Here is a 22,560-nt window from a genome sequence, read left to right on the forward strand (position 1 = left end):
GATATGAATGAGATGATGCAGTTACCTCATGTGGACTCCCCTCCCTCTCATGCTATATAGTAATAGGTAACAACTTTAGTTTTTTACGCCACTAAGACAAAGTATACAAGAAGGAAGGACTGCCCTGAACGATGGCGATACAAATAACGCGAGAAGCAGTTAACAGCAGCGCCCGCCCCTTCCTCCGTCACGGTCAGCCGGTGAGGCACGTACCTACACTCGAAAGAAAATAAAAATAAAAAGAGGAGGAAAAATGCTGATTATAATACCAATCCTTTGACTATGAATGAGTTAATAATCAGAAGACGGAGAATCTAATTACCTGGCTCGGCAAATTAAGGCACAATGCAGGCGGCAGTCCCCCAGATCTCCCCAACGTTGATAAGTGAGCACGTTACTCATGGCCTGCGCTGGGGGAGGTGAGAGCCGGGCCAACACTCCCCAGTCGGCACCCCTTACATGCTGCCCCCATACTTCTCTAACAGACGTTCCTCACTCCTTCCCCTTAACACGACACGCATAGCAGACAGCGGCCACTCCTCTCCTTACCCGTCACAGGTTACGTATTCAAAAATATCCTACACCAAGAAAACAAACACTTGAGAACGCAGCTTCCCGCATGAACCCACGAACACGAGTTATAATGAGCTGGAGCGCATTTTTTTAAGTTCTGCGTAATTTTTGTCTGCCTTTCATTAGCAGGGTCCCACAGTCCTTGCTATATCGAATTCAAAAGGAGTTTACTACCTTCAACATCAAGAGCCGCTACAACGACACACGAATATTGAATCTCTACGTATACAATCCTTGCGTTTCACACGGGCCAGATGAAGGTGTCGACCGAGATAGCGTGTAGGCATCAATAGGCAGAACACCGTCAGCCTTTTCCATTAGTCTGCCCTGCCATGCTTTTTTCTTTCTTATCTAGCTTCTTACCAACCTTTTTTCTGAATCAAGGGTATGGCAAGAAGAGGAAGTGGGTTAATGGAAAGGCTACAGTTGGGGGAAGAGAAAGACAAGAGGAATATACAGTTGTAGGGTGAAGGTTCCCTAATTGTTCTGATGTAGTTCTTGATCTCTTCCTTTTTCCCTCCCTTCATACAGGCACACACATAGTCCAGCTCACCGGTCAGTCTGCCCCCCCCCCCACCCCCACCTTCCCCCACACCTCCCACAACATCCACTCGCCAGGCACCGCCCATACGTATCCTTCGTTCTAATTTAAGGGGAATCTTTCCGACCCAAGAACCACACATTTCTCTTGGTTGTCTTTCTGCTCGACCATGCGAAGGAAAACAACTTGAGCCTCCCCTACCCCACCTCCTCCATTCCTCAAGACTAACGTTCATCCCTCTTTCCCTTCCTTCCTCTCTACCCCCTAACCTTAAATATTTCCTTACTAAGTTCCTTTATATATCCCTCTTTCCCTTAAGCCTATTCACATCACTCCCTCTTTCAAGATCTACCTAACGGCTGACCTACTTACCAACCTACCTTCCTACTAACTTACTTACCTACCTACCTAACAAATCCCCTATCGACTTAAATACTTATCTATACCTCCCTCACTCTCTACCTACTTACATTCCTGTCCACCCACCTCTCTAAACCTTCCAAGCATTCCTTCCTACCTACCAATTTACCTACCTCTTTCCTTACTTACATCCCCATCCCTACCTCCATCTCCCACCCTCAGCCTTCCTAGTCCCGCGGCGCCCACCCCCCCTCCCTCCTCCCCCAGCCGCTGGTTGTCGCCTTAAAATGATCAGGGTCAAGAGCCCGGCGGTGCCAACTCTCGACCATTACTCACCGAACGAGCGCTTACCGAACGACTTAATTGCGTTAGGCACTTAGGACGACTCTCTCTCTCTCTCTCTCTCTCTCTCTCTCTCTGTGAGAGAGAGAGAGAGAGAGAGAGAGAGAGAGAGAGAGAGAGAGAGAGAGAGGGGGGGATAGTGATGGAATCAAAGCTCACCTGGCCACGTCATTCCAGGTGACGGGCGCCCACACAGCCGGCGGCACCAAATTAAATAAAAATCAAATGCCTTCCTAATTATCGGCCTAATCTAAAGCTGATAATTAGCATCGACTGTACACTCAAACCTGGCTGGCGTGGCGCAACTCTCTCTCTCTCTCTCTCTCTCTCTCTCTCTCTCTCTCTCTCTCTCTCTCTCTCTCTCTCTCTCTCTCTCTCTCACACACAGCAGGATTTTATGGTATTTAGTTACTTTCATCACACCTTTCCTTCAAAATAATTAACATGTGTATGTACGTGTGTGTGTGTGTGTGTGTGTGTGGGTGTGGGTGTGTGTGTGTGTGTGTGTGTGTGTGTGTGTGTGTGTGTGTGTGTGTAAAACTAATTTATTCTACCTGAAGTTGGCCACTTCTCCCTGCCGTGAATTAAAATTACAGTCTTAACTTGGGTCGCTCCTGCGCAACACCCGTCTTCACTCTGGCCTTGCTTACAGCGTTGAGAGGTGCGGACGAGGACGAAGACGAAGAAGAGGAGGAATTAGGAAAAGAAAAGAAGAGAACACGAAGAAGCAAAAAATAGAATAAACAGCAAGACCTAGTACGAAAAAAATGAGACTAACAAGTAGCAAAGTATTAGACGAGGAAGACGAAGAAGAAGAAAAAGACGAAGAAAAAAAAGGAATAAAATATAAGTCGAAGAAACTATAAAAAGCAAACCATAACAAACCACGAACAGGTACGAAAAGAATGGAAATAATCAGCAAAAAAAAAAAAATAGCGAAGACGTAAAGAAACAGGGGGAAGAAAACAAAAATAAAAATGGATCAGACGAAGAATAAACTAGAAACGAAACCATAACTAAACAAGAAAAACTAAGGGGATGAATAATAATAAGAAAAAAAAAAGACGAATAAAAAAAGACGAAATCACAGCATAACAGGAACAAAAACAACATAAAGAGTCCCACGCAGCATCCAGCACCCTCATCCCGTGACAGGAGCATCACATCAGACTGGGAGACGAGCACAACAGGACAGGCAGACGGGGAAGCACAAGGAAGGGCGTGGGTGATGGGTGAGTGGGTGGGTGGGTCGATGCACGCTGCCGGGACGTTCTCTGTGCAAGGGAGAGCGACTGCGTGCGTGCGAGATAGATTGATAGATATACATAGATAGACAGGTATGGATAGATAGATAGTGAGTGAGTGCGTGAGCGAAACGAGGTGAAAAAGTTTGCGATATAGAAATATGATTAGATAAATAAATAGACATATAGGTTGTGAGCGTAGAGCGAGATGAAAAAAGGTTGCGAGATAGATAACAGGATGAGAGAATGACATATAGAGAGAGTGAGCGTAAAGAGAGGTAAAAGAGGTTGTCAGATAGATAAATAGAAAGATAGATAGGTACATAGATAGATAGATAGATAGATAGATAGATAGAGGAGGGTATCTGGACCCCTCTCCTCCCGAAATTGACCTCTCTTTCGGCCACCTCTATGGATTTTTTTTAGGAGCAGCAAGTAGCGGTTATTTTTGTATTATTGTTTCCTTTTTTATGCCCTTGAGTGTCTCCTTTGTTAGATAGACAGATAGACAGATAAAGGCAGATAGACAGTGACAGTTAAAATAAATGCTTGCGAGAAATAAGAGAGAGAGAAACACCGCGCATGAGACTTTCAGAGGCAAAAAAAAAACACACACACACGGACAGCGATACACAAATTAAGGAGAGTGGTGTGGCGATCGCAACGAGTTCATATAATTTGCATGGAAGGGGACCGGGCGAGGCGGGGCGTGCAGCTGCTTTGCGAGAAATGATTCGGCATATGATTAAAAACAGCTGCAAATGACATAGCTTATCGGGTTGAACTAACACCCATAATAGTAAAGCTAATGGTCGTACAGTTTACTTGGAAAGGGAGAGAGAGAGAGAGAGAGGCGGGTTGAAAAAAATATTGTATTGTGAGAAGTAATGGATTGCCGGATGATTTTTTTTTCTTTCAGTGATACACTAAAAGCCAGGCAGAACGGATCAACAGGGATACAAAGAGGGATAAAGCGGCTTGGTGGTGAATCACTCGTGCAGTTTCTATGTGAAGAGGGAGTGAGTGAAGCTTGACTGTGTAGGAAATAATATATGTCTAACACAGCAAATGATAGAAGCTTGAGTTTGTAGGAAATAATATAAAAGTCTAACACAGCAAATAACAGAAGCTTGAGTTTGTAGGGAATAAAATCGTCTGAAACAGAAAATGATAGAAGCTTGAGTTTGTAGGAAATAATATAAAAGTCTAACACAGCAAATAACAGAAGCTTGAGTTTGTAGGGAATAAAATAGTCTGAAATAGAAAATAATTTGAAATAATATAAAAGTCTAACACAGCAAATAACAGAAGCTTGAGTTTGTAGGGAATAAAATAAAGTCTAAAACAGCAAATTATAGAAGCTTGAGTTTGTAGGAAATAAAATAAAAAGTCTAACACAGCAAATGATGGAAGCTTGAGTTTGTAGGAAATAATGTATAGGAGGTCAACACTAGCGAATGATACTCCTAAGTGAAAGAAGCAAAGTGGAAAGATAGTAAAATATTCATAATACATACTTACGAAGAGCGTTGGCGAGGAAAAAAGAAAAAAAATGAGTCAGCGAGAAAGAAAAATATGGTAAAATAAAAATAACGAAGCTAAACGATAACCCGAAGCGAAAGATAAAAGAAAAAGGAACTCAGAGGATTACACAAACTACACCACGAGGAGTAATTACAAAATGTTTCTACGATGCACTTCGAAAAAAAGAACTGTGCGTGTGTGTGTGTGTGTGTGTGTGTGTGTGTGTGTGTGTGTGTGTGTGTGTGTGTGTGTGTGTGTGTGTGTGTGTGTGCTGTGTGGGTGTGTGTGCTGTGTGGGTGTGGCTGAGTAAAGAAAAATGAGTGTGCAAGAAACAATGGAAAGGACGCATGAGGGAAAGCCGCGCAAAAGTTATGAAGAGGCAACGCAAAACTGACAGGGAACCAGAATTGGGCGGAGGGAGTGTTGTGTACGCGCCCAAGATTCGCTGACTTGCATCCCTTTGTGGTGTTGCAGTCGAATAGATTGCGGCTCGCGGCTAAAGAGGAGGAGGAGGAGGAGGAGGAGGAGGAGGAGGAGGAGGAGGGAAGTCAGTCACGTCCCACCGCCTCTATCTAGTCTGACGGGACAAACAAATGTGGTTGGATAGGAAGGTGAGCGATGATATGGGTGTAACCTTGACCGTCGTGTGCGTGTGTGTGTGTGTGTGTGTGTGTGTGTGTGTGTGTGTGTGTGTGTGTGTGTGTGTTTACGGTGCATGGAAAAAAAATCGTGACCTGAATACCGCTATGCACTGACTGACGTATGGTTTGCACAGAGCGGCTTAATCCATGCTGGCAGTGCTGGGCGGCGGCTCCACACACATCCCCACGGTCACCTGTCCACCACGATTACCGTCAAAAGCAGATGTGGGAGTGTATGAATGTGTCTCTATTATTCGGTGATACACGGATACCACGAGTCTTTTTGTGTGTGTGTGTGTGTGTTTGTGCGGGTTTGTGCTTTTTGGTTCGTGTTTGTTATTTGTGGTATATTTTGTTTGTGTTTGTGTCTTTGTTCTTTTATTTTTTGTTTGTTATTTGTTTGCTTGTTTTTGTTGGTCTCCTTTGTGCTGCTTTTTTTGTTTGCTATTTGTATATTAGTTTGCTTGCTTCTGTTCTTTTATCTTTTTGTTTGCTTGTTATTTGTTTGTTTGTTTGTTTCCTTTTTTTTTGTATTAGTTTGCTCTCCTTTGCTTCTGTCCTCTGTTCTTATTTTATGTTTGTTTTTCTTACTTTTGTCTGTGTCGTTTGTGGTATTCTCTTTTCTTTATTTCTTTATTTGTATTAGTTTCCTTGTATTTTGGTATGCGTAATCTCCATCTGACGGCGTTTCCACCACACTGAGAAGCCACGACAGTATTTTCTAATCCACGAGCGCCGTAATGAACACAAGCTCTTCCCTTAACACGCGGGGAAGGGGCGAGCTGCGATATTAAAGACGCGGAGGTGACGAGGGAGGGAGAGGGACGCAAAGGGCACGTCAGTCTTGGCTGGCGACGACAAGGCGACACAGTGACAACAATAAAGGTGTGTGTGTGTGTGTGTGTGTGTGTGTGTGTGTGTGTGTGTGTGTGTGTGTGTTATTTTCTGGTGTCTGCTAACCTACCTATTAACCTACCTACCTACCTACGCACACACACACACACACACACACACAGTTCCGTTTTTCCGATAGTAGTTACGTTTCGCAAAACACATCATTAGTGGAGTAATTATTTCTGAAACCTGCTGCAATTAAGTACGAATATAACGATGCACAACACACAATAATTCTGCTTTTGTTCATAAAAGCTACGAGAATAAAAGAGAGAGAGAGAGAGAGAGAGAGACGGGGGGTGGGAGGGGGGGGGGGAGATTTTTCCGAATAACAAAGCAAAATAAACCACAAAGAACCTGCAACAAAAATATAATAATAATGGGAGATAAAATAAAATAATGGTCGGAGCAAGAACGACGCGACTCCCTAAAAACAGCGAACACTGGATGACGTAAACGGAAAAAAGGAGAACGAAAAAAGGCGGACGCACACAAGAGAAAAATATTGATCCAGGCGAAAAAATGAAGGAGAAATAGAGGGAGGAAAGAGAAAAAGGGAACCAGGAGGGCGAAGTAGAAGGGGAGGAGAAGGGGAGGAGGACGAGGAGGGGGAGGTGACGGGGTGGAGAGTTGTTGACACGTTTCATACATGTATACAATCACACATATCAGAGGAGAAGAACAAGAACAAGAACAAGAACAAGAACAAGAACAAGAACAAGAAGAAAATAAGAGGAAGACGAAGAAGAAGCAGAACCAGAAGAAGAAGAAGAAGAAGAAGAAGAAGAAGAAGAAGAAGAAAAAGAAGGGAAAAAAATGCCGCAGAAACAGAGGCAGCAGAAGAAGAAAAAAAAGAAAAGAAGAAAAGAAGAAGAAAGAGGAAAGAAAGAAGAAAAATGAAGATCAAGAGGAAAGAGGAGAAGGATGAAAATTGGCAGGGCTGAAAACTCGACCTCGCCTAACATACTTTGCAAGAGGAAGAGGCTTAATAAAAAAGGAAAGAAAGGAAGGAAGAGAGAGAGGGAGGAGCCGGTGTTATGGGATAAAGAGGAAAGACAATTATATAGGTCTGGAAAGGCGCCAAGCGGAGGAGGAGGAGGAGGAGGAGGAGGAGGAGGGAAGGAGCAGCAATGACCCTGGCGCCGATCCTGCAGGAGATGCTAGGAACACATATCCTTGCCACGCCTCCTTCACCCAATCCCCCCCCTCCACCACCACACACACACGCACGCACACACACACACACGCACATCCTTGACCCGCCGCAGCAGACGCCATTACCATAACTAACAATATTACCAGCCAGGCAGACACATCACCGCCATCACGACCACAACCACCACAACCACCACAACAACACCACTCTCATAACACCATTTGTCTCTCCTCCACCTTCACCATCATCAACACCATCACCATCATCACCCAGACTATATCATGAGCCAGTTATCTATCATTATCACAGCTGCACCATCATTGTCATCATCATTATTATCCCCTGCATTCATTATCGCTCACCACCTCCCTCCCCTCATCTCCTCTCCACCATCACCATCATCACCACCACTATCACTATCCAAACGCAACATCACACTAACAGCCGGTAATATTCAGCCCCTCCCATCATCATCACCATCATCATCCCACTCACTGTTCACATTTTGCCACCAGTCTTTCTCGTTCTCGTTCTCGTTCTTCTCCATTTTCTCCTTCTTCTCCTTTCTCAAGTTCTTCTTTTTCTCGTTCTTTTTTTTTCTCGTTCTTCTCCTTCCACCACCTCCTTCAGTCCTCCACCTCCACCTCCACTACCACCAACAACACCAAAACCAACACCATCACCACCAACACCACCATCATCACCACCAACAACAACAACGCCACAACCACCGACCCTTTCCATGAGAGAGAGAGAGAGAGAGAGAGAGAGAGAGAGAGAGAGAGAGAGAGAGAGAGAGAGAGAGAGAGAGAGAGAGAGAGAGAGAGAGAGAGAGAGAGAGAGAGAGAGAGAGAGAGAGAGAGAGAGAGAGAGAGAGAGAGAGAGAGAGAGAGAGAGAGAGAGAGAGAGAGAGAGAGAGAGAGAGAGAGAGAGAGAGAGAGAGAGAGAGAGAGAGAGAGAGAGAGAGAGAGAGAGAGAGAGAGAGAGAGAGAGAGAGAGAGAGAGAGAGAGAGAGAGAGAGAGAGAGAGAGAGAGAGAGAGAGAGAGAGAGAGAGAGAGAGAGAGAGAGAGAGAGAGAGAGAGAGAGAGAGAGAGAGAGAGAGAGAGAGAGAGAGAGAGAGAGAGAGAGAGAGAGAGAGAGAGAGAGAGAGAGAGAGAGAGAGAGTGAGAGAGAGAGAGAGAGAGAGAGAGAGAGAGAGAGAGAGAGAGAGAGAGAGAGAGAGAGAGAGAGAGAGAGAGAGAGAGAGAGAGAGAGAGAGAGAGAGAGGGGGGGGGAGTCTCCTTTGACATACTTGCAAAAAATACATCAACGTCTACAGAGGGTCTTCCTCGACCAAACAGACCCGTCCATCGGAGAGACACGGATCCTGTATACGTGTTAGTAGTGTTCTGTGCCGCTGCGAGGGGGTAAGGGGCAATCATAAGGCGGAGGAAAGGGGCAAGCCTCATATCTTTGCTCCCCCTTCCTCTTCCTATATCACAAGGTCCATTATTGAGATTATTGAGTGTTTTGCGATATGGGGCAACAGTGAGAAATAATGGGGCGCTTCCTACGTTTATAGCCCTTCCCCTACCCATATCACAACGTCCGCTAGTGTTTCTTCGCGGGGAGAGAATAAGAGGGGGGATGGGAGTGCTTTTTACCACCATAAAGTTCTTTAGTGAAGAAGTAAAGGGAGGTGCGAGGAGCTTCTTACCTCCTCGGGCTCCCCTCCCCACATCACAATATCCGTCAGAGAAGGGACAAGGGGAAGGAAGGTGAGGGGAGCGTCATACCGCTGCTCCCTCTTCCTTACCTTCTATTCCAAACCTTCAATAGGCTTGCCGGCGGCCGGACATGAGAGGCTGACACACTTCCTTGCAAAAATCGCGAACATTTTCTTTCCATTAACATCGAAATGAAAATTATTCTCTCGCAGGAAATGAGGTGCTTGTTCCCCTCGCGGCCCCGCCGCGTCGCGTGCGTCACACCACCGGGGGCGGCGGAACGGCAAGCTCGGCGCCAGGCACGACCACCCACGCCTTGCCATGCCACACCGCCCGCCGCCGGCACAGATAAGCCTCACGCCCATGCACTTCCCACACAGATCCGCCTCGCGAGCGACAATCGTGCAACAAAACACACCTTTAATACCTGGTGTAATTTCCTCTCTGAACCTGAACAACCGATGTGGACAGAAACATACAGCTACTTCACAGACTACGCAGACCCCCTCACGCCTAGACACTTCCCACACAGATTCCACCTCGGAGCAACACGACACTTTGCCAAAAGCACACAGCTTTAAGTCCTTGCGTGATTCCCCTTACACTTGCATACCCGGCGTGGACAAAAATATGTACTACACAGACACACCCCACGCCCTCTCCCCACACAGAGTCCACCTCGGCAACGATCGTGCAAAGAAACACACCTTTAAGCCTTGCCGTGATTCCCCTTTCGCCTAAATACCCGGCGGGGACGATAATATGTGCTACACCGGCTCAGCGCTACCGCAGTACACATGGGGCGAAGTGCAACGCCTGGAAAAACTACTGTACCTTGGTCCTGCAGTAAGAGCGCCGGCAGAGGTAGAGAGAAGGGCGACGCGTCCTCTCACGGTGGAGGCTGTGCTGTGAGGCCGCGGAGGTCAACCCCAGAGTCAGCGACGCACAAAATCCAGCCCAGAGGAGAGGACTACTCAAGACTTGTGGAGTGAGTGAGCCGAGCCACGGAGCCACCAAGAGCCACCAAGCACTACTCGAGACAGGAGAGGTAGCCGCTACTCCGCCGCTCGGGTAATAACTCCTCCACTCAGGTGACAACACTAACTTGCACGGCACTCCTCGCCCCTCCGACACTCTCCACCTGCACAGACCAGCTCTGCGGCGCGAGGCCCGGGTGCCAGCCAGGTAGGGCGGTATCCCCTTTAAGGACGGACGGGCACGCCAGCAGGCAAAATATGAGACACCAACAGTTCGCGCTCGTAATTAAAGGCTCCGGAGAACACGTACCTGGGGAGCCTGGCACGGGGGACGCTTGGGGGAGGAAATAATCTGCCTGTGAAGACGCTGTGTGTGTGTGTGTGTGTGTGTGTGTGTGTGTGTGTGTGTGTGTGTGTGTGTGTGTGTGTGAGAGAGAGAGAGAGAGAGAGAGAGAGAGAGAGAGAGAGAGAGAGAGAGAGAGAGAGAGAGAGAGAGAGAGAGAGAGAGAGAGAGAGAGAGAGAGAGAGAGAGAGAAAATGTGTGAGGTGAGGTCGGTATATGAAAGAAAACCTACTGCAAAGCAAGGTAAGAAGAGTGCATGAAACAGTGAAAGAATAGAAAAGGAAAATGCAAAAAAAGGACGCTTCTAATACAATAAAAACGAAGTGGAATAAGACACAGTAGGTATTGTTGAAAGCGGGGCAAGAATGTTAACTTAAAGTGTGAGTGTGTGTGTGTGTGTGTGTGTGTGTGTGTGTGTGTGTGTGTGTGTGTGTGTGTGTGTGTGTGTGTGTGTGTGTGTGTGTGTGTGTGTAATGAGTGTTGTTCGTTCGTTAGAGTTGTTTTGAGGTCAACGAGAAAGCGGAAGCCTTCACTGGGTAAGGAAACGTGCAGAAGAGAGTAGCGAAGGCGAAATGGAAAGGTGTGTGTCGGAGGGCGTGAGGCTGACAAAGGCCGGGAGGGGGGAACAGAACACAGGGCAGCCCACGAAGTCTTAAGGAGGCAAGGGCGTATGAATACCTGGCTTTCCGTGCTGCACACAAAAGGGGAGAATATTTTTTTTTAATTAATGGCGGGCGGAAAGGTCCTGGCGTGTCTAGGCTCAAAATGAAAAGACAAGCGAGTCCTTCTAATTTGTCCCGCGCCTCGCAGCCCGCCCCCCTGACCCACCTGTTGTGACTCCATGCGTATACTCTGCCCTAATTAACTACCTTTCCTCCGCTTTGGCCTCCCTAACGCGCCCCTCCTCGCATCCTCATCACATAGTTTTCTCATTTTTCGTCATTACCTCACCCAACTGAGCGTCTGGCGGCCCCACCACGTTCCCCTACTCCTCCTCCTTCCACCTCTTCTATTCACCCCGTTCCGTAACCCCCTCCCCCCACACACTGTCCACACCCTCGAGCCAGCCAGCCAGCCGCCCAACTAGCCTGATCAGCCGGCAAAGTTTCCTCATAACACACGCCTGACTTATCACTCTGAAGACCATCTCGATATTGCTGGAGTGAATCGAGCTCAGTGTTAGGTTTAGCATCTATGGTTCGAAGCTCTACCACCACCACCACTACCACCACCATAGCGGACAGGCCATGCCATGTAGGTGGACAGTGGGCAGATAAAGACGAAAGGAAAATGAAACTGGATGGAAGGTGTGGGAGTGAGAATAGAAGGTAAACTTATGTCAAAGTAGAAGTGAGATACCTGACCCCTGCATTCACCTGGCATCCCTGTAACTTTACCTGAGGCTCCGGGGATACGCTCACTCCCCTACGCCCCCCCCCCCCCCCGCCGCATCCATACAACAGGCTTTTGACACTACATAGTTTTCCACCACACACATGACCGCCGCCTGACCCCAACCGAGGAAGCCAACGTAATTACATTATACTGATGAACTAATTCGATCACGGGTAATATGGCTTGATATCATTATGGAGATGAAAAATTATCCAATAGTGTCCTGTCAACATTATATCCCACCTGAGAGAGAGAGAGAGAGAGAGAGAGAGAGAGAGAGAGAGAGAGAGAGAGAGAGAGAGAGAGAGAGAGAGAGAGAGAGAGAGAGAGAGAGAGAGAGAGAGAGAGAGAGAGAGAGAGAGAGAGAGAGAGAGAGAGAGAGACCCCCACACACACACACACACACACACACACACACACACACACACACTTTCACCCACCCACACTCGCACCCACCAATCAACCCACACACTCATACACACACACACACAGGTAAGGAACACACAGGTAGGCAAGGCAAGTACTGCGACCACCCAACACCTGGACCGTGAAGTTAATAATACTACACCTTGTTATGGCTCTACTACGCCCTCAGGCACAGCCCCTTCAAGGATACCATTAGAGTGCCCTCACACCCTTCCTTTCCCTCGTTCCCGTGCCCCTTTCCCCCTACCTAGCCCTCCTAAAGTGTCCTTACGCCTTTCCTCCTTCCTACACATGCTCTCTTCCCCTTTCCTTTCCCTAGAGTGCCCTTCCGCCCTTTCCACCTACCGTTGCCCTCCCACCGCCGCTGCCTAGAGAGTCCTCCAGAAGCCGAGTACCTACGCCCACAGGGATACAACTCTCATAACTCGACGCAGGACTATACACGAAGGAAGAGGCGAAAAAAAAAGAGTGGGAGGTTTTCTTTCTTCGTGTGGGTATGTAAGAAAGTGACGGCAGGAAATGGCTAACTATATTATTATGATGAAACACTAAGCATGAGATTTTTTTTAGGGTAAAGGAAGACACAGATAAGAGACCGTAAGCAGAAGTCCAAGGAGAGAAATGGGGAAGGACTTAGAAGAAAAATAAAACAAAACAATTAAGAGAGAGAGAGAGAGAGAGAGAGAGAGAGAGAGAGAGAGAGAGAGAGAGAGAGAGAGAGAGAGAGAGAGAGAGAGAGAGAGAGAGAGAGAGAGAGAGAGAGAGAGAGAGAGAGAGAGAGAGAGAGAGAGAAGGGGGGGAGGGGGGCTAATGGAGTCTTGAGTGAAGGAGGGAGGAGGTGACGTAACAAAGAGAGAGAGAGAGAGAGAGAGAGAGAGAGAGAGAGAGAGAGAGAGAGAGAGAGAGAGAGAGAGAGAGAGAGAGAGAGAGAGAGAGAGAGAGAGAGAGAGAGAGAGAGAGAGAGAAACTTGTACAAGAAAAAAAGGGGATTATAATTATAGTAGAAACAAATGAAGAAAATCTAATGTCGATAAAAAGAGGAAGAAAAAGAAGAAGGGAAAGATTGTAACTAGATAGATACAAACATTCATACAAAGACACAGATACGAACCGGACAAACAAATACACAAACAACAGAGAGAGAAAGGGAGGGGAAGAATGGGGAGGGAGGATTGAATTAGGTGAAAGGGACGCACGGAAAAAAAGAGAGAGAGAGAGAGAGAGAGAGAGAGAGAGAGAGAGAGAGAGAGAGAGAGAGAGAGAGAGAGAGAGAGAGAGAGAGAGAGAGAGAGAGAAAGGCGCGTGACGGGAAAGAAAGAGAAAGAGAAAACCCAACGAAAAAACAAAAACGAAGCTTTCGGGGAGTTTAAAGAAAACGGAAGTGAGAGAAAAAAATTGTGCCCAGGCATGACATGAAAGAGATAAAAAAAAATATAACAAAAAACGCATTCCGGATTTTTCATGCGAGTTGTGTTCAAAGGATAGAGAGAGATGGATAAATAGAGTGAGAAAAAGTGTGTGTGTGTGTGTGTGTGTGTGTGTGTGTGTGTGTGTGTGTGTGTGTGTGTGTGTGTGTGTATGTGTGTGTGTGTGTGTGTGTGTGTGTGTGTGTGTGTGTGTGAACGCCGAAAGGGTTATAAGAGAGAACAACAAAATAATGGGTGAAGTCTTGCATAAGTGGAAGGGGTGAGAGAGAGGAGGGAAAAGAAAATAGGAAGAGGGAGCGGAAATAAGAGTAGAGAGGAAATAATAGGGAGAAGGGAGAATGAATAAGATAGGGGGACCATTTACCTGACGAGCATACCTGAATTATTAACGGGGTGGGGTGGAGGGAGTGACGGAGAGAAGAGGAGGGGGCGAAATGAGATCACAGGTGAGGGTGGTGGGTGTAATGAGTCAGGGAGAAAGGTTGGGGGGGGGTAGGGGCGGGGGAGGGGGCGAAACGTGAATCAAAGAGAACGAGACTGGAGGAAGAGGTGCGGGAGGGACACTCTTGCCTGATATGGTTATGGGGCGAAGGGTGAGGGTGACGAGATCGTAACTTGGGTGTTGATTGGTGCTCAGAATCATGGAAGAGTGTGTGTGTGTGTGTGTGGGAGGGGGGGGGGGGAGAAAGGGGGGGCTGAAAAACGGTATGGAGGTGTGAAGTGGTGTGGCAGGGGGAGGGGGTGGAGGAGAGGGTTTTTTTTTAATTGTTTTGTTTTTGTTTTTTTACATCAGAGGACACGGCTCAAGGACAATAAAAAGAGTACAAAAAAAAAAAAACGCTACTCGCCGCTCCAAGAGTGTAAGACTGTAGGTGAAAGGAGTAATAGGGTGTATCTTTTGTGGGGTAAACTGTTGTAGGGTAAAACTTGTAGGGTAAGAGTGTTAAAACATGTGTAAGATTGTTGAGGTATGTTTGAGAGTTGAGTGAAACTGTTGAGGGTGAAGGTATAAAAGGGTGAAACTTGAGGTATATGTGAAGATTGATAGTGAAACTCTTGGAGGGTATCAGGACACCTCTCCTCCCGAAATTGACCTATCTTTCGGCCACTCCTCTAACTCTTTTTAGGAGCAGTGAGTAGCGGGCTTTTTTTTTCATTGATTGTTTCCTTTTATTTATGCCCTTGAACTGACTCCTTTGCTGTAAATAAATAAAAAATAGGGTGAAACTGTTGAGGTAGAAGCGTAAGGTGTGGGGTGGGAAGTGAGATGGATGTAGATGGCAAAAAGACAACGGAGGTGTGGAATGGTGTTGAGGAGGGGAGGAGGGCGGAGGTGGGATGTGGTGTCAGGGTGTGGAATGAAGGAAATGGGGGTGTGATATGACGCAGAGGTGTGGGGGTGGGGGTGGGGGAGGATAAGTGAATGTTGGATAAGAGGAGAAACACAAGGATACGGGAGGGGACCACGAGAGCCCAGACGGTCGACACATGGCAGCCCCTGAGAATGATATATTAACCAACTCTCTTCCCCGTCCATAAATCTATCTAACCTCCATTAAAACGTTCAATCGTGTTTGCATCATCTTTATAATTATCCGAGGGCGAGGGTTGGCAATGAGGGTGTGATGGGGTGCGCGTTGGGGAGGGGTGGAGTGAGCGGTATAGGTCTGGTATGAAGGTAATTGGTCTTTGTGTAGGTCGGAAGGAAAGGAAGAGAGGAGTACGCGAGGTCAAAAAATTAAGGGCCGGAGGGATGGAGCATGGGGGGAGAAGGGGGAGAGGGCAAAAGAGGGGTGACCTAGATCGGACCTATAGCAGAGGTCTTTAATAAGCGAACTAAAGAGGGGAAAAGAAAGAAGGGGAGGCTGATGAGGAGGGAAGAGAATAAAGGGGAGAATAATATTGGAGAGAGAGGGAAACATTCCACTCGACGTCAGCCTTTCAACGCGTGCTTTGTGGTGGCAGCCAGGCGTCACTCCCCACCCCCTCCCCCTCCCCCTCCACACCCCTCGTCCATACAATGCCACGTTGCGCCGCAGCCGATACACCCCGCCCCCCTCCTACCCGCACCGCAGCCTGGGATGAGGTGGGGAGTGATGGCCTCGACGTACAGTGAAGGGCAGGTGACGGGCACAATTTAAACTCAAAGAAAAAACAAATACGTAGCTTTATATATTTGTGTGACTATGTACATGGTGTTATATTCTAGCATAACTTTGAAAAAAAAATTCACACATGTGTATATACAAGGGGACGGAGGTTTTTTATGTTGGTATGACTTGCTCCGAAGTTTGCACCGCAGGCAACATTTGTTTTTTGTGTGGACGAGACCCGCGCTCGCCCTTTACCCCAGCCATGTACACGGCCACACAATACCAAAAATAGCGAGTGCCTAATCCCTACGGGAGCAGTGCTAAACCCATGGACACAAAGCCCCACCGCTGCAACAAAACCATCAGGGTGTTGGTACAGAGAAGCATTATCCGGAAAAAGTTTCACTATCATATTATAGACTCGCCCTACTGTTATTACATTTGCGAAGCTAAAACCAACAACAAAAGGCAGCAAAATTTGCCTACAAACTACTAACAAAATTATCAAATGTTCATGGTAGTGAGGTGGTGGCAGTCAGCCGCCACAAAAGCAGCGGCGCGGCGACATTGGACCCAAGGTATAGCAAGGCCGCAGGCGGAGGCGCTGCTCGAGGATACCGAACTGCTTAAACTTACTTCTTAAACACAATGCTCGGCTGACTGTGACGGCAAAAACCTGACGTGCAGCAGAGCAAAACACAAGAGCGTGTACTCACCGAGCACCGTGAAGGGCTTGTGGGCGATGGGCGAGTGCGGCGTGATGCTGATGGTGGGGATGGGCGGAATGAAGGCGTCCGCGGGCCCCACACTCACGCCCATGCCCAGGCTCTCCGCCGTGATAGAGTCCATGGTGGGGATCTCCGCCATGCGCACGAGGCGGCGCGGCGGGCCATGGGCGTGGGCGTGGATGGGCAACACGCTGGCCACCATGGGCTGTTGCTGCTGCTGGTGGTGATGGTGCTGCTGCTGGTGCTGCATCGTGAGTTGTGGCTTAGGCTTCTGCTGTGCCTGCTGCTGATGTGGCTGTGGTTGTTGCTGCTGATTGAACAGCAGAAGCTGGTGGTGATGGTGGTGGTGGTGGTGATGAGAGGACGTGGCTGGCCCCTCCCTGCCCACCAGAGGCGCCCCCGCCGACCCCGGCAGGTAGTTGGTGACGATGTCCTCTTCACTGTCGTCCCCACTCTCTGCGCCCTCGTCTGCCGGCACAGGACACTCATTAGTGGAGTCATATCAAGAAATAGAGTTAAAGGGCATCAGTCAAAAGCAAGGCTCAGTGTTTGTTCCGTCACAAGGGAAATGCAGCGATATTGACAAACCTGACGCACATCTCTGAGCTCTCGAACGCATCCCTGCACCAGGTCTGTAACCACACACACACACACACACACACACACACACACACACACACCAAAAGAAATAAAAGGATAAGTAATAGGTTGAACAGAAATATGTGTGTGTGAGGCTTGGAGGCACGGATGGAAGGATGGATAATGAACGGAGCTGAAGAATGCGTGAGATGGGCATGTTTGGGGGCGAGAGTTCGGGGGTATGGGTGGAAGGTGAAGGATAAGTGTGAAGTGGATGTGGCTTGTATGGGTGCGGCTTGGGGGTACGGGTGAGAGAATGGAGAATGAGTTGAGATTATAGGTGGCTGCGTGAGGTGAATGCAAGCTGTGGAGATTGAGGTGTGGTGAGGTTGTATGTACGAGGTGAGTGTCGCAGTAAAAAGTACATTAATGTCTGAAGTACTTAAACACTAATTTCAGTAGATAACACATTTGAAATAATGGGAAAAATCATAAATGTCTCAAATCATATGACTCAGTTTTTGTACGAGTTATGCCTGAAGTGGTGCCGTTTTCTCTGGGAGGCGCATCTTATGAGAGAAAACAGGAACGTGCTTGCCGAATAAAGGGCACACGAAGGAAAACCAGAAGGAGGGAGGAAAACGGACTCCTACAGTAAACTGGTATTTTTGTTGCACTTGAAATAGAAGACACACTTTCGGCAGACACTTCCCTTCATTATTATTACCTTGTTCATCCACACCGACATTAATGAAGAAAAGTAACCCATAGCTATCTCGTGACATTTACTATATATACAAGAGGATGAAATATGGTCATTCGTGGACTGTGTACATAAAAGAGAAAAAACGAATTTTCTACCCTTTATTGCTAGGTGATATAATGCAGCTTATGTGAGCATGTTTTTGTTCTTATAACCACCATCACCTCTACCACATCTACTACTTCTACCACCAACATCACGACTACTACTACTGCTACTACTTCTACTAACTACTACTACTACTAACTACTACTACTACTTCTACTACTACTACTACTACTACTACTACTCTGTTTCATTTCATCTGTCCATCAACAAAGCGGGAATTTTGACATGTGGCACCTACGAATTTCTAGTTCCTGAATACGTGAAAATCAACTGTTGTGATTGATATTTAAGCTAATTTTTCAGGCAATCACGAATTACAATGAGCAGATCCCACATATGCATTCGCGAGTGGACAGATGGAATGAAACAGACTATATTACTGCTACAACTACTTCAACGGAATAGTACTGATACTGTTGCTGGTACACACACACACACACACACACACACACACACACACACACACACACACACACACGAGGGAGGGAGGGACAAATTAACCTAAGAAAACATGAGTTAATCCACTAATTAAGGAAACACACAAAACGAAAACTGCGTAAACAAATCCGCTGAGTTAAATTGCAGGTAAGGCGTTTACAGCTGCCGCGCTGAAAGAAAAATGAGGGCGTTGTGGAAATGCTGGCGTGTGTTAATGTGTCTGAATGCTTGTGTGTGTAACGTTTGCGCTGAATTTAATGTTTAACGCGGTGTGTGTGTGTGTGTGTGTGTGTGTGTGTGTGTGTGTGTGTGTGTGTGTGTGTGTGTGTGTGTGTGTGTGTTTAGGGATGAGTATTTGTTAACCGAATTTTCAATGTATGTTATGGTCTCTCTCTCTCTCTCTCTCTCTCTCTCTCTCTCTCTCTCTCTCTCTCTACTTTCTCTCTACTTTCGCTCTCCTTTCTCTCCCTCTCCCTCTGTATCAATCTATCTCTATCTTTCTAATCTGTATCAATCTATCTCTATCTTTCTAATCTATATCAACCTCTCTATCTACATCTATCTATATCAACGTCTCTATTTACCTCTATCAATAACTCTATATCTCTAGTATCACTATATCCCTATTTATCTCTATATCACTATCTATCTCTATCTATCTGTCTCTATCTGTCTATCCATCTATCTATCTGTGTGTCTGTGTTTCCGCCCACCTGAGGAGAAGGGCGTGGGGCTCAGGCGGTGCATGGACAGCAGCTTGTTGTCCTTGGCTCCCTCCATGCCGCCGTCGCCTTACAGCATCCCACGATCTGCAACAAAGAAAGCAAGGGTTAGGGAAAGGTTGCGTGTGGACGTACCGCGAGGACATGAAGCAACAATACAAGACAACGGTTAAGAAAAAGCGAGTATGCATGTGTGGTCGGCTCGCGAGACCATGCAGCAACAATACAATCTACAACACAGAACAAAGAGAAGGTCAGTGTCAGTTTGGCGGGAACATGCCAGAACAACACGAACAACTCACTCTTTTATCGCATGGCAACACGGCAAGGTAAAAGTTATAAAAAAAATATTGGGAGAATGTCGAAGAGGAACCAGCACGTCGTGTATTCAATTATTCTTATATTCACTTATATTTCATTGCGCCTCTTATCTTTCATCAATAATTCACTTACTGATATTTTCCGACACAAAAGTTATCCACCGTTTTTTAAGAATTTCCTTTTCGTTTACTCCTCGGTCTCTGACATTCTACCCGGCTCATGCCAAACCTTTTCTCGGTTCCCGCTCCAGCACAGCAAATACTGGCGTCACTCCAGCAGGAAGACAACAGGTCAGCAGACTGGCATGACACATAACCTGGCAATAAAGTCGCGGTAAAATACTGCTTATATTTTACGTGTCATTTGATAATGCATGGCTGCTGCGAGCGGCAGAAAAATATATGACAGCCTCCCCAGCGCATGATGAAGGCGTGGGAGCGACGCAAAGGTGAAAGTCAGGGAACAGACAGACAATAATGAGTGACGCCCCGGGTCAGCGTGGGAGTTCTGAGGGGCGCGGAGACAAAGATGATGGACTGGGTAATTTCCTTTCGTAATTGCTGTATGTCATCACTTTCTTCGTCTTCTTGCCCCTCAGTTTTCCTTTCATTTCCAGCCGCTGCGTCACTCCCTCCCTCGGGCATGTACAGTTCTCCCAACATAATCAGTCACTAAATATTACAGTCGCCCATTAATCACTTACTGCAATTCTAGCCGTTATTTACTGACTAATTGAAAAGGAAAGCAACATGGCCTCCAGCAAGCCCCTATCAGAGAGAACAAAGGACGGAGACAAAACTCGTGTCAACACCGGGAGCAGCCGGACACGCGAGAGGATATATAATTACATTGTTTTGCGGCGAGACACACGCCCTCGTAGTCTGCCTCCATCACGGGCGACTGTCACGCCTTACAACGCATAGGTGAGTGTGAACCATGACCCTGATTCACGTCTAGAGCTGCGGGGCGAGATTGAAACATCCGCCATGGACACATATCGCGGCTCAGAGCACGCGGAGGAAGGAGACTGTGAGCGATGATTCCCTCAAGGCCCGGCAAGGAGATTATGGGCGGACTAGCGGTGAGAGGCTCCGGGCTGGGCTTCCGCAACAGTGTGTGAGGCGAGGGATGCAGTCTGCCGCCGAGGTTTCTCAGCAATAGTCACCTTCACTTGGCACAAAGCGTCCATGTAAAGCCGCGGAGCCTCCACCCCTGACCCCCTTCCTCAACGACGAGGATTGGACGTTCAGCCAGACACGAGTTTCAGCGCAGCGTCACGGCAAGTCACTCATCATCATCAGCATCATCAGCGTCAGTCACCACACACCCGGCGACCAGATGATGACCGCTCGGGGATCATGAGTTTACCGTCAAAGAGGATTTCAGTTAATCATGAATAATTGAATGGTTAACTAATGAACGGCAAACTGTAAAAGTCATTCCTAATTTTTCAACGCTAAATAATATTCTTCCAGTCGTCACTACTGAATTTATGATGAAGCCTGAAATATGGAGGCACGGACAGTTGGCGACAGACTCGGAATACTGTCAAACGACCACAACATAATGAGTACTCTCTCTCTCTCTCTCTCTCTCTCTCTCTCTCTCTCTCTCTCTCTCTCTCTCTCTCTCTCTCTCTCTCTCTCTCTCTCTCTCTCTCTCTCTCTCTCTCTCTCTCTCTCTCTCTCTCTCTCTCTCTCTGCAGGCCAATGAATCACACCTGTCGGGAGCACCTGTCCTGAAACACTCTAAATTCTTGCGCGGACGGAATGAGAAATAAGATTAATTAGGTGGCGGCTTTCACGGGGACGAAAGGGGTTAGAGGGATGGGGGAGAGAAAGGGCAGTGAGGGTGATGCTTTGCTGAGGCAGGAGAGAAGGGACTATAGGGTTGAGGAGGACAAAAGACTAGAGGAGGCAGTGACAAGAAGTGTGAGGTCGGTATTCCCTTCCGCCTCTCACATCTATACAATTTCCGAAGGCCGAAAAGTGAAGGATTCGGATTCTAATGCATGTCTTTTTAGATTTATGGTACATAGGCATAACCAGACTACCACCGGGCTTGTACAACTATACCCCTGAAAATTACCACAACTCCTACGAAAGCCTTGTCGAACGTGTGTTTAGGCGATGAAATGTTTAAAAATCAGGCCCATAGTGGTGCTGGAGTCAGAGAACAAGGAGGGAGGTGATGGAACAAGGAACTAGAGAAAGAGGAAAGGAGAAGGTGCTGGGAAGGGACCAGACTCGATTGGGGGAGAAAAAGAGATCTGAGTAAGGATGAGCCTGTGCCGGAAGACCGTGGTAAGACCGGGGTCAGACAAAGAACAAGAGGGATGAATATAAAAGAAAAGAAACCGGAGAAAAATGACAGAGCTGCGCTAGTGCGACTCTGGGGCGAGGGAGCAATGACTTGAAAAAAAGGGGGATTAAGATGGAGAGAAGCCAGTACCGGGGAGCGACGTGAAGGGCAAGGAACAGGACAAAGAAGAGAGCAGAGAAATGTGTGCCGCGGAGACAAAGGAAAGAGGGGAGACTGAGGGAGTTTTAATGGAGCGAAAGGAAAGTAACCCAACCGAAAACAACAGATATGGACTGACAGATACGAGAGTCCGCTGGAGAAGGAGTAGCAAAAGGTGGTGGGAAGACATAGGAGACAAGGTGGTGCTGAGGGAGGAAGGGAGAGAAAAGAAACTGACCCAACCCATCAGGTCAGTAACATAACAACAGAAAAGGAAGAAAGATAATGGCAGAAGGAGCTGCTGCGAGGTCAACAGGACACAAGGGGACACTGAGGGAAGTTTAAGGAGAAGGGAAGAGAGGGAAAGAGACCACAACACTGTCAGAAACGATACGACAATAACGGACGAAAACATGAGCGAGAAAAAGAAAAAAAAAGAGGAAAGAGGAAAGAGGAGGAGGAGACCACAACACTGCCCCAAACGACACGACAATAACGGACGAAAACAAGAGCGAGAAAGAGAAAGGAAGAGCAGAAAAGAGAAAGGAAACAGGAGGAAAGTGACCACAACACTGCCCAGAGCGACACAGCAATAACAGACAAAAACAAAAGCGAAAGAGGGGAGGAAAGAGTAAAAAAACACGCACTGGGAAGAATATAGACAACAAAATATAGCGTTGAGGGAAGTTTAGATGAAGGGGAAGAGGAGCTAGACTGTCCCCGCCATGTACCCCCTATCAGTGCCTCAAACAACCACGACCCAGCACATGACAATAACAGTCCAACACAGACAGGACA

General features: G+C 47.3%; 1 protein-coding gene across 1 annotated transcript in view; it reads right to left on the minus strand.

The window, feature by feature from the left end:
- Positions 1–22,560, minus strand: part of LOC126995736 (mastermind-like domain-containing protein 1) — a 53,874-nt gene that overhangs the window by 14,485 nt on the left and 16,829 nt on the right. The window contains exons 2-3 of the mRNA XM_050855590.1: positions 18,973–19,068; positions 16,360–16,839 (exon numbers count right to left, since the gene is read on the minus strand). Coding sequence (XP_050711547.1) covers positions 16,360–16,839; positions 18,973–19,039 — 547 coding nt within the window. The 5' untranslated portion in view covers positions 19,040–19,068. The remainder of the gene's footprint in view (positions 1–16,359; positions 16,840–18,972; positions 19,069–22,560) is intronic.

This window comes from Eriocheir sinensis, chromosome 8, assembly GCF_024679095.1.
Source record: "Eriocheir sinensis breed Jianghai 21 chromosome 8, ASM2467909v1, whole genome shotgun sequence".
NCBI classification, from domain to species: domain Eukaryota; kingdom Metazoa; phylum Arthropoda; class Malacostraca; order Decapoda; family Varunidae; genus Eriocheir; species Eriocheir sinensis.